Source organism: Suncus etruscus, chromosome 20 (genome assembly GCF_024139225.1).
Source record: "Suncus etruscus isolate mSunEtr1 chromosome 20, mSunEtr1.pri.cur, whole genome shotgun sequence".
NCBI classification, from domain to species: domain Eukaryota; kingdom Metazoa; phylum Chordata; class Mammalia; order Eulipotyphla; family Soricidae; genus Suncus; species Suncus etruscus.
In genome coordinates, this window is record NC_064867.1 from 42,543,988 (window position 1) to 42,556,719 (window position 12,732).

The 12,732-nt window shown below is 42.2% G+C and overlaps 1 protein-coding gene and 1 pseudogene across 2 annotated transcripts; one reads left to right on the top strand and one right to left on the bottom strand.

Moving 5' to 3' along the window:
- CCDC42 (coiled-coil domain containing 42) lies at nt 1-9,009 on the top strand. Of its 2 annotated transcripts, XM_049766324.1 has the most exons (7): nt 1-83; nt 361-466; nt 763-867; nt 1,790-1,987; nt 6,861-7,082; nt 7,234-7,392; nt 8,932-9,009. In XM_049766324.1, exons 1-7 carry the CDS (start codon nt 1-3, stop codon nt 9,007-9,009), a joined length of 951 nt encoding a protein of 316 aa, XP_049622281.1. The 2 variants fall into 2 exon arrangements, with proteins under 2 accessions (XP_049622281.1, XP_049622283.1); XM_049766326.1 differs by lacking the exon at nt 6,861-7,082.
- Nucleotides 9,010-12,188: 3,179 nt separating this feature from the next.
- LOC125998487 (uncharacterized) lies at nt 12,189-12,272 on the bottom strand (annotated as a pseudogene).
- Nucleotides 12,273-12,732: the final 460 nt, after the last annotated feature.

A 12,732-nucleotide genomic window follows, 5' to 3' on the forward strand; every position in this document is an offset into this window, starting at 1 on the left:
ATGAGTCTGGGCATCATGGAGGAGGAAGATCTGGCCGAATACTTCCGGATGCAATATGGAGAGCGACTTCTGCAACTGCTACAGTGAGTGTTTGAGAGCTTGGAATTCCCTCTGTGCTCACTCCCATCTCTAGTCACCCTTGCCCCATCTTTTACTTTGTGCCCTTCTACATCCCCATGACTTGATCCCAAATCACCTGAAGATTAGCACTTTTTAGTTTCATCCATCTTACTCCTCAGTTTTCAACCTGAGCTACTACTCTTCAATACACCATTCCTTATTCAAGACCCATCCCGTGGGTCTGTCTTTATGGGGAACGCCATAGTTCTAGCCTTCCCTAGGAGCTCATGTTTTGCACAGGAAGTTCCCCAACATTGAGGAACAGTCAACCTCTCCGTCCATTCAGCTACTGGAGAAGAAAAAAGAAGCTAAGATCATGCATCATGCTATGGAACAGAAGAAGGAGGTAGGGAATAGGGGCTGGGATGCAGGGAGCTACATAGGTCATAGGAGCCTAACGACTACCTTCTATTTTGTGGGTAAAAGTTTCTAGAAGTTTCGAGAGCCTGGCTAGTGGCTCTGTGTTTCTCTTCAAAGACAGAAATTATCTGAGTTTTGGGTGGCAAAAACATACTTTACTCCAAACTAGGCCTGCAAGTGGAAAGTGGAGATTGTAGTAATAGAGATTCAAGGTAACACAGGATCTTTTTGGGCACTGACACCAGGACCCTTCTTACCCTCTCTGTCAATTCCAACCCCAAGACATTTCAGCGCAAAATGGAGACCCTGAACCTGCGTTGGGAAGAGCTGGGTGTCAAGGAGGCCCAGTTGAAGGCCCATATCCAGAAGTTTGAACAGTTCATCCAGGTATGCAACATGAATACTAATAAGTAATGATTAATGAATGAATGCCGTGGTCAGGACTAAGCATCTAGATCCAAAAATGATTCAATAAAGTAGACTTTATTGCCCTGAGCTCAATTTATCCCTCCATCCTTACACTAAAGATTCGGTCAGGGTTAACTGAAAGATTTGGCAACAATGCCCATTTCAGGACACTATCCTCAGCTGGGAATCATATTTTCTGCCAAAGGCCAGTTAGCTATAATGTCATTTGTGGGCCAGACAATACAGATGGGCAGCGATGGAAGTATATATGCCTGCCCTGTCATGTCGCAGTGTCAGATCACATCATCTCAGGCCTTGGTCTGGAAGCTTCTCAGCACTACCTTACCTTAGGGAAATAACATGAGGATTTTTCAGTCCTGTAGACTTAACTCTAGGTAGCATTTATGATACCTGAGTAACTCATCTAGCTCCTGGTCTAGCTTATCAAAGGCCTCTGTTCCAGAAGAGACTGGTCTCTTTCAACATCTTATCTTCGTGTGTGTGTGTGTGTGTGTGTGTGTGTGTGTGTGTGTGTGTGTGTGTGTGTGTGTGTGTAAGACAGTTGGGGAGAAAAAGATTGACTAGGCATATTTCCTAAATCCTGGCCCTTCTTCTTACTTACCAGAGGAAAATCATGGTTAGTGTACTGGAATATTGGGGGCTAGGGGGATCTCCATATGTTCAGGGGAGAACCAGCAGCACTGAATTCTGAAAAGTTAGTTACAAAAGTTAGCTTTGAATAATCTTGGTTTTCCTTACCCCACTTCTTACCCACCCAAGTCGTAAGCCATTCTTCCCCCAATGGAAAGTAGTCTGAGCTCAGAAGACAGTGACCACCAACTACCAGGGTCTTAGCAAGGTCAAAGCTAGTGTCTGACATGCACCAACTGCCTGACCCTAGGAAAATGACCAAAAACGGATCCGTGCCCTGAAGAAAGCCAACAAAGAGCGCGAGCTCAAAAGGCAGCATATGCGTGATCTGGCGAAGGCCAAGCAGGAGATGGCAGCTCTGCGACAAGAGCACCAGAAGCTCAGCACCCGACTGCAGGAATACTCCATCTTCAATAAGTACTTGGAGAAGGTGGTGGAAAACTCTGAGGTGAGGGGTCAGCAGGGATAGGCCTCCTCTTCCCTGGGCTGAAATTTGGGGAGTGAGGAGCCCCTTTTAGGCAGGGTCACCCTACCCAGAGTAGACGCTGCCAATCCTGGAAAGCGGCTCAAGAAGGTATGTGGATTGCTAATGGTGTGTCTTTGCCATACACTTTCATTTAATGTCTCTTGATGAGTTGTATAGTGTGTGTGTGTGTGTGTGTGTGTGTGTGTGTGTGTGTGTGTGTGTGTGTGTGTGTGTGTGTGTGAAGAATGAGGCTACCCTATGGAAGCACCAGTAAATAAATTTGGCCTGTCTATCTTAAAATGTGGCCTATGTCAATCCCTTGCATTCCATCTTCCCTAGTGTTTTGTCTTATTTGAGAATAAATTGGTATGAGGAAGTGAGAAAAATGATTAAAAACAAAAACAAAACCATCCCCAAACTAATGCCAAACTTGAGTGCTCCCTGAGTGCTAGGTAGAGTGCTAGGTGATGTACATGGTAACTTTTCTCAGCCCTACTAACTCACAGCTTATAAGTGTGTTATAAGTTAACTACTAACGCACAGCTTATAAGTGGCAGAGCCCTGCCTCTTGCACCAACTCACAAAAATTTTCTTGAATAGTTCAAGGAGCAGCTCCATCTTATGTTCCTACACATCCTGTAGTATTTTATACACTAGTATTTCTCCTTCCAATTTATCTTCGCCCTTTCTTCTGGAGGCATCCCCTCCTTCTGCTTTCTCTGAGCCTTCCTCTTCTGGCTTTTTTTGAGGGGTTCTCTTCCTAGATCCTTAAACTTTCCTCATTACTAGGGTTTTAATCTTGATCCACGCTTTTTTCCTGAGCAATCCAAGGGTGCCTTCTGTGGCTATCTCCCAATGTTAGTGATTGCCCTACTACGTCTCCCATCCTGTCAAGACAGAGCAGCAGGAAGAGTCATCACCAGGGAGGAAACAGCCATGAAAGAACCCTTCCAGAGACACCTCAGGATCCTGTGTGGGTTCTGGAAAGATATAGGATGTCCAGCTTTTTAAAGTTACAGCAATTAGCATTGACCTAAATTATTTGTCCCATAGTCCCAAAAGTGTGTCATTGCCTCCTCTTAAATCATTGGAATTATTTGGGTGGGAGAATTCTATATTAAAACAGTATATAAAGTTAGGATTCACATTATAACTTGGTAAAAGTTTTTCTTAGTATTGAGAATAATTGCTTGTATGCTTCTGGCCCCTTTTCGCTTTAATTCTGGGACTCACTCACACACATTTGCTTTGCTTCCTGCCACTTGCAGGCCAGTCCTGACACTGCTGTGTCAGGCACTGGTATAGGGAAAGGCCCATAACCCCCCATTCAAAGGCCTCCGGAGTGTTGGCGCCTCATCGTCACCCTTTTTTTCCCTCCCTCCCCCAACCATCAATCACCAGAAAGGCTCTTTTCTGCCTCCTAAGTATTTCTGGAATTCAGCCCCTGGCCCGCCCTTCCTCATGAAAAAAGAACCCAATGCACTTTGGAGTTGTAGGATTCCTAGATGTCAGCCTGCCTGAGATTCTATAGCTAACTAGTATTGCTTTTTCTCTGCTTTCCTCTTCCTTTATGACTTTCCAATGTATTTATTTGAGATTATTTTAAGCATGGTAAAAGTATAGAGAAATATAGATTAGCAGCATATACTTACTATACAACTTCGTTCAGTCTTACGATGTCCTTGTACGTATTTGCCCTCAATTCTTTGTTCTGAAATGAAACACTCTGAGTAATTGAAACTCCTTGTGTGCCCAGAACAATCCCTGTTCTTCCCCCCATTTTCAGAGCATCCTGATTTTTTTATTTCTCATTCTCATGCTTGTCCTTTTTTATTATTCTTAAAACATATTCATAACTACAAACTGACTAATAATATACATAACCTCTGTGACTTGCATTTTCTAGTCAATTACATTTTTTTTTCCAATTACATATTTTTAAACCTTTTGGAGAGTGGAGGGATGCTCCAGGGCAATTAAATGTTAAATGTTATGTTGCATGCACAAGATTGCAAGTTTAGTGTCTGGTAATTCTCCACATGCTATGTGATCCAAGCAACACAACCATTTGTGATTCCTAGTAACACGGCAACGTTGTGACCCCTCCTGAGTATCACAGTAGCAATAACAAAAGAGATCACAATGGGGGAAAGCTTTTTGTTGTGGAAAACTTTGAACATGCGAAAGTAAAACAATTATCTAATAGGTCAGATCTTTCACCTCCCACCATCATTTTAAGTAAATCATATATGTGTGCACATTTGACTTGAGAACTATGCTCAGGACTTATTTCTGGCTCTGTACTTAGAAATGACTCTTGGTAGGCTCAAGGGACCACACGGAGTGTCGGAGATTAAATCTGGGTTAGCTGTGTGTTATACAATTTCTCCAGCCTCATAAATGATAATTTTTGAATTTAAGTATTTTAATATTTCTAAAAGATCATGGCCAACAGTGGCTTTTAGTGTTAGAGCATGTACGAAGCCTTCAAGTTGATCCTGGGGAAATTCCCCCACAAATAGGTAGTTGCTTCTTTTATTGTTCAGTCTTGTAGGGGAGGTCTTCTGAACAAACTCAAGTGATCCTGGACCCATTCTCAATAACAAATCTGCCCAACTACATGAGCCTGACAGTTCAGTGTTTGGACCCTGAACCTGCAGTACTGGCACCAAATGCCTTAAAGTACTGGAGGCCATGTGATATAGGTAACCAAAGTTAGGGACTCAGATATGCAAAGCATGTGCTTCTTTGAGCTATCTCTGTGGGACAGATAAGTCTTTTTCACATCACATCTACTAAAAATTTGATAGAAAGTCCTTAGTGTCAAATATCCAATCAATGACAAAATTTTCCCAGTTGCTGCAAAAAAAATTATTTTTATATCATTAATTTGTTCCAGTCAGGGTCCAAACAAAGTCTCCATATTGCTTTTGGTTGATGGATTTTTTTAAGTATCACAGATTTTACAATACTACGTAAAAGCCAGATACAAATAAGATACCACGAATGACTCCAGTGGTATATTTAAAATAATTATATATATAATATATATAGCATATATTCTTGGTGTGAAGATCAGATTTAGTTTCTTTAATAGTGAGAGATAGGGGAGATAGATAATAACTGAAATAGAGAGGCTAACCTTCCAGGATACTGGGAATACCTAATTCTCTTCTGTACCACCATAACAAAACATTTCATAAAGAGAAACATCCCTTTATCAACAATTTATTGTTATGTGACTCTTAAAGAAAAAGGTTTGCTAACCTTTTGCTTATTTATGGCAATTTTCAGATAATGAGTTGGTTTTCTAAAAGACTCAAGTGACCTATGATTTTGAACTCATTTATTTTTTACATATTTGAAATGATGTGGTCTTTTGTGTATATTTTGACTGCTTGTTCAAAATAATTCGTCTTTGGACAGTGGAAGTCTCTTCTATTTTATAACCCAAGATCTTTTTAAAAACATCAGTATGAAGGCTTAAAATTTTACTGATGACAGCTCTCATACTACCAGCTCATTTGAACTGCTGAAAATCTCAAGTTAAAGATCCTATGAACTTTAGTAATGCAGACATGAAGTTACTTCTCAGTTGCTTAAATTGGTTGAAGACCACCTGTCTTCATAAAGATTTTATGGGATCTTTTCCTTCTGGGCATCATTTTCTCCTACCCCATCTTGATCTCAAGCCATTCATACTAAATTCTCTTGGGCATCCTGAAAATGCCATCATGTTTACCAAGGATATTCCCTCTGTTGCTAATTTTGCCTATCTCCTATTTACTCCCAGGTCTTATTTCAGTCAGACTTTTCCCTGTACAATCTTTCCTGGCTGTTCTACCTCATCACATGCTGGAATGAGAGGCATATTTGGGGAAAGATTAGCAGAAGAGTTAGCAGGAATCCACCCTATCATTAAAAATGCCATGAATTGAGGAAAAGAATTAAAAAGTGTCCCCAGAATGAGTGGGACTTGTTTGGGAGGCAGACTTTGATAGGACACTAGGAAGGCAAGTTGGCATCCTTCGCCTGGTACTCACAGAGACTTCCAAAGAGGAAGAATTGAAAGAATTTTGTTCTGCTGAATGGGAACTATAAATTAGAACCAAAGTGGCACAGTTCTGAGCTGAGCTAGAAGAGGCAGTTAAGTCTTACAGGACACTGCCCTAGTTCCCTCCTCAGCAAACTTTGAACAAATGCCAAAGATCACCATGTTGGAGTCATTGCTCCCCCTCCTGCCCCCTCCATCCAGCACCACTTCTATTTGGAGATAGGGCTTATCACTGAGCTGGAAGGATTTACTTGTCTGTCTGCTCTCCTTGCAAACACTGTCGTAGTAAAGCTTTAGAAAAACAGGGTCTGGTTTCTATCTCCTACTATGGTCCTAACATTCAGCACAGTCCCTGGTTAGTATGTGGTTCTTATATGGTCCTGTCAAATGGCATTATTATTCCCTTGGGAAACATATTCTCAAAATACCACACACACACACACACACACACACACACACACACACACACACACAAAACACACACACAACAGCGATTTTCAATCCTGCACCATCTGAAAGATCATTTGCAAGCACCTAGTCGGACCTATTAAGTTTGGGGGTAGAACTTGGAAGATGTTCTTATAATTCTTCAGGACTATTTGGGCATGTCTTTAGCTCAGAATCCTAGATCAGTTGCACATGCCACCACTGCCTATATCATCCCAGAGGAAACAAGCAGGGAGCACTATAGTCCATGGCCTTCCTGCTCTGCCAGAGTAACCAGGCCAGGGGCTGATTTGCCGAGCAGCTTTGTGGGGGATCTCAGAGGTGAGCAGGCAGTGACCTCAACCCCCACTGCAGTTTGAAGAGATTCAAGAGGTGATTGCGCGTTACAAGACGCTGGTGAGCATGCACCACGACCTCATGCAGTCTGCACAGGAGGGCCAAGAGAACATCGAAAGGGCCAAGGCGCGACTGGCACACTACATGGAAGAAAAGGATGATGAGATCCTACAGCACAACAATGAGTTGGCACGCCTGCAGATGCGCTTCGACCGTGCCCGCAGCGATGTCATCATCTGGGTGAGGGGTCGGGGGAGGTACTGGAGGACAGAGGTTATTGGATCCTGGAGATTAAAGGACATACACACACATACACACACACACCTACACACTCAAGAAACACACCCCCTCACTCATATAACCCCATCCTCTTGCCCTATTCCCTCTCCAGGAATCCCGCTGGGCACACATCCAGAATACTGCAGCCAAGAAGACTCTACTTCTTGGCACCATTAAAATGGCAACACTAAACCTTTTCCAGATTGTGAGCAAACAGCTGAAGGAGACCACCTCTGTGTCCTTGGAGGACACACACAAACAGCTGGACATGGTAGGAGATGGGTCAAGTGCCGTAAAGTTGATCTAATGGCCACGATGTTTCTAGACATGATGAAGCCCCATCATCTCTCAGTAGGTCTGAGAGAAGCCCTCATGAACTCCCATGTTTAGTACTTTCCCAGGTGGTGGTGTTAGTCAGAGTTTTTGGTACTTTAAGAACTTTGCCTTACAGTAAAGGGTAAGTTGCCATTGGAAGTAACAAGTATTTACCAGAAGATTCATTATTATTTTTCAATAGTCTTATTAAATTCTAGTGAACTACTGAAGGTCTGTGTCTAAGATATCTTTGGAAAAAGAGAAGCTGGAGGAAAGGAAATAAGTTTAGGACATTGTTGAGGTCATACTAGAACCAGCTAGAGATCTTCTGTGTTTCAAAGCCTTACCATATGCCACCAAAAATAATCTCACTTCTGACTAAAGGTATATAGACTTCCCACATTTTGAGTAAAACTATTAACGACTGAGAATACTTGAGAGAGATGGAACTATCGGCATAGCACATCCCAAAGGACATTCCTGGAAAGGAGAATTTTTAGAACGGCCATCTTCAAGGCTATGTAGGCCAACCTCTTCTCTCTCTTCCCTTTGTAAAGATGCAGAAAAATAAAGGGATTTCCCCCAGAGCTGTGATAGGAACTTCAATCTTCATATTTCTAAGGCAGCTCTGTTCAGTTTATTGTACTGGTTAGTCTGATTTCAGAGTGTGGGAAACAAAATAAATTCATTCTCTTTGTGATACAAGATAACTGCCAGGAGCATCCATTTTTCAAGTATAGGATTGGTGGAAGGCTGGAGACCTGTCTGCCCTGACTCTGGCTGGTCTTTGTCTATAGGGTACTTTTAGTCCCAAGTGTCTGCTCCCAGTCCTTTCTCTCTCATCCCCTATGTTAGGTTGGCAGCCTGCATATAAGCCAACTGCCTCTTACCAGTAAGAGTATCCACTCCAGTCCTAGAGATTGCTTCATATGTAGAAAGTCTGATATTTCAACTAGCATAACTGTTGAAAGAGGGCAAGTAGCCTCCTCTAGAAGTTAGTTCATGGTACTTACATGGCAAGGGAGATACCATGGTCACAAAACTTTTCCCAGGGCGAGACTTATCCATTGCATTTATTGTTTTTTTTGTTTGTTTGTTTGTTTTTTTGGTTTTTGGGCCACACCCGGCGATGCTCAGGGGTTACTCCTGGCTGTCTGCTCAGAAATAGCTCCTGGCAGGCACGGGGGACCATATGGGACACCGGGATTCAAACCAACCACCTTAGGTCCTGGATCGGCTGCTTGCAAGGCAAACGCTGCTGTGCTATCTCTCCGGGCCTATCCATTACATTTAAAATGTGCTGAGCTCTGCAAGAGTGAAAACTTGACCGCATAATTTGTGGTAGTGGGAGAGCGAGTTTGTGCCCTCCCTAACATTAAAAAAAAAGAAATTAAAAATTGTAACTGTCCTTATACTTTATACAATACCTATTCTATTTCAGGGTGGATGGTCTCTGGCTGTATGAGATTAACCATGATTTTTTTTTTTTTTATAGATACAGCAGTATATCCAAGACCTGTCCGATATCTGGACAGAGGTAAAGAAGAAAGAACAACTGCAAGTTCGGATTTAAGAAGTCCCAGAGTTATAGTGTGTTCTGAGACAAAGCCTGAAAGGGGATATATTTCTGGTGATTTTGAAGTCCAGACATCCCAATCCAGCCCTCTGAGGTCCTTGTACCTTTTTGCTGGTGAAGAGTTTATTGTTTTCTTCTTGACTTTAATGCACCCCAGTCCCCCAAAACATTAAATTATATGACAAGTTTGCTCTTAGGTTCTTGCTTTCTCTCCTTTATGTCTTATCGTTTATCATGGGGAAGAGGTTATGTCAGAGAGAACCTCTAAAACTGGCTTCTTCTTATTTCTCAGGGAATGGAAACCAGGTCTGCTAGCTTTTAAAGTCTTTGGATTTGTACAAAGTCTATACATTCCATACGGGTAAATAACATATGATCCTTTCCTCCAACACTTAAACATTTTTGTAAGTTGATGTTTCTAATTGTGACACAAAGACTCATGGGAACTACGAAGGAAATTTCCCAAGTCAGAGTTTCTTAAGAAGTGAGTCAGAAATTTTCTCTGACTTCCGAGACTATCTCTGACCTCCTGCCTCCTTTAGACTCTAAAACATGCAATATGGCATTATAAAGAGAAATATAAGAATCACAGGCAAGTTGAGCATATATTTCTGCATCCCACTAAAAATTCTGAGAGGCACAATTACCTCATGACCAAAGACACTGGCTCAAGATACCAGGGCCTGGCATACCACTGGCTCAGCCAGCCTAGTGCTTGAATCCAGGCTGATGTTTCTCAGAAGACAGAGGACTGATGCTTTCCTCTTCAAAGCAGCCAGAGAAACAGGCCTGAACAAGACTTCCTTTTCTCCTTGTAATCCTGGAGAGTTTGCCTGGATCCCTGCTACCAGCAGGGAAAGATACTGCAACATTTTTCCCTGCTGGAATATTTTTTTTAATAATACCTTTATTTGAACACCATAATTACAAACATGATTGTAGTGAGTTTCAGTCATAAAAAGAACACCCCACTTCACCAGTGCATCATTCCCAACACCAATGACCTTATCTCCCTCCTCCCCTGTTTTCGAGACAAGCATTCTATTTCTCTCACTCACTACCATTGTCATGGTGGTTGTCAGTGTAGTTATTTCTTTTTCTTTTTTTTTTTTTTTTTTTTTGTGGTTTTTGGGTCACACCCGGCAGTGCTCAGGGATTATTCCTGGCTCCAGGCTCAGAAATTGTTCCTGGCAGGCACGGGGGACCATATGGGACGCCGGGATTCGAACCGATGACCTCCTGCATGAAAGGCAAACGCCTTACCTCCATGCTATCTCTCCGGCCCCCAGTGTAGTTATTTCTCCAACTACACTCACCCCTCTTTGAGATGAGCTTCATATTGTGAGCCGGTCCTTCTGGCCCTCATCTCTGGAAATTATTTCAATAATGTCTTTTATTTTTCTTAAACCTATAGATGAGTGCTGCTGGAACCTTATGGTTAACAGCAGTAACCTTTTACCTTGTGCCACATTACTTTGCTGGTTCTCAGCATCTGCTCCCTTCGAGGAGAGCAGGATTACTTGAGAACTTATTTAAATGCAAATAATTAGTGCTCAATACTGACATAAAAATCAGAAATTCAGATTTGTGGGAGGAAGGGCAGGGACAAGCCTTCCAGGTGGTTCAGACACAGTCCGATTTAAGAGTGCTATAGATGAGCCCGGAGAGATAGCACAGCGGCGTTTGCCTTGCAAGCAGCCGATCCAGGACCAAAGGTGGTTGGTTCGAATCCCGGTGTCCCATAGGGTCCCCCGTGCCTGCCAGGAGCTATTTCTGAGCAGACAGCCAGGAGTAACCCCTGAGCACCGCCGGGTGTGGCCCAAAAACCAAAAAAAAAAAAAAAGAGTGCTATAGATAACCAAACAAAACCTTTGGCTCCAGCAAGACAGACACTGGCTTCTCTGCAAAGTCTGCAAGAGTAGGGTCTTCCTATCTGAAGTTGGACTGGATTTGAAGACCATGGGAGAATGAATTAGTTGGGGGAAAATAATGGATATAAAGTATATAAGCTAAAGGCGGTCAAAATCCATCTGTACAACTGGAGTTGTTTCTAATTTTCTCAACATTTGATGTGCCTATGCAAAAAAAAAAAAAAAAAAAAAAAAAAGGCCACACCTGCCTCTCCACTCTCTTTTTGTTTTGATTTCTCTCTTTGTTTGTTTGTTTGTTTTGTTTTGTTTTTTGGTTTTTGGGCCACACCCGGCGGTGCTCAGGGGTTACTCCTGGCTGTCTGCTCAGAAATAGCTCCTGGCAGGCACGGGGGCCATATGGGACACCGGGACTTGAACCAACCACCTTTGATCCTGGATCGGCTGCTTGCAAGGCAAACACCGCTGTGCTATCTCTCCGGGCCCATTGATTTCTCTCTTAATTCTAGGTAGGGGCTCTTACTTTTTCTATAGAAACATAGAACTTGAATCACTTTGAAAAAAAAAGTAGTATATATAAATATTTATATATAACATAATAATAGTAATAATTTTTTATACACTATGGAACTTTATTTTAATTGTCATAATTGAGTTAGGGGAAAATGCTGGGTATCTGGCTTCATGCCATATGTCTTTTTTTTTTTATATTTTATTTAAACACCTTGATTACATACATGATTGTGTTTGGGTTTCAGTCATGTAAAGAACACCATCATCAGTGCAACATTCCCATCACCAATGTCCCAAATCTCCCTCCTCCCCACACGACCCCCGCCTGTACTCTAAACAGGCTTTCCATTTTCCTCATACCTTCTCATTATTAGGACAGTTCAGAATGTAGTTATTTCTTTAACTAAAATCATCACTCTTTGTGGTGAGCTTCCTGAGGTGAGCTGGAACTTCCAGCCCTTTTCTCTTTTGTGTCTGAAAATTATTATTGCAAGAATGTCTTTCACTTTTCTTAAAACCCATAGATGAGTGAGTCCAGGGGGCTAAGAGTGGAGGTATGAGATGCCTGCTAGGAACTATGGTGGAGGAAGGTCAACACTGGTGGTGGGAAAATCCCTAATTCACTGTCACTATGTGCCTGAAATACAACTGTGAAAGACTTGGAATTCACATTGGTTTCAATAAATTGTTTTAAAAATCCATATGTACAACTGGAGCTAATGATGATGAGCCATATTGGTTCTTGTTCCTTCTAAGCTTTGTGGTGTGAATTGCTGCATAAGACAGGATCCATTGTTTTGTTTTGTTTTCATTTACTGTACCTCCCCTTTCTATACAGTCAGTGTAAAGAACACAGCCTGTGGTAAGCATTGGGAGGCCTTATCTTTTTTTTCATTTGATTTATATATATATATGTATATGTATATGTATATATATATGAATCTGCATACACATCATCCAGAGGTTTGAATGGGCTGAAGGGGAATCCAGGTAAAGGAAGCCATTACATTCATGTTTGCTGCTCTTCACACACAGCAACAATGTGACTGAGCCACGACAATGTGACTGAACCACTGTCTCATTTCTACCCACCAAACATCCCTTGGGGGTTCTCTCTGTGGCCCCCATTCCTCAGACACACACAGGGAAAGGAATTCTGGGAATCTTCATATAGTTTCACCTAATGTCCAGGTAAGGAAAAGAGGAGAGGAACGGAGTAGGCTGGCCCCTACCAAAGGGACAACACTCTCTGAAGGGAGTTGGGGAGACAGAGATCATCTTGCAAATGACATGGCAGAGTTCTAGAGTGCTGCTGGGAGAGCAGTTGAGTAGAGTTTAA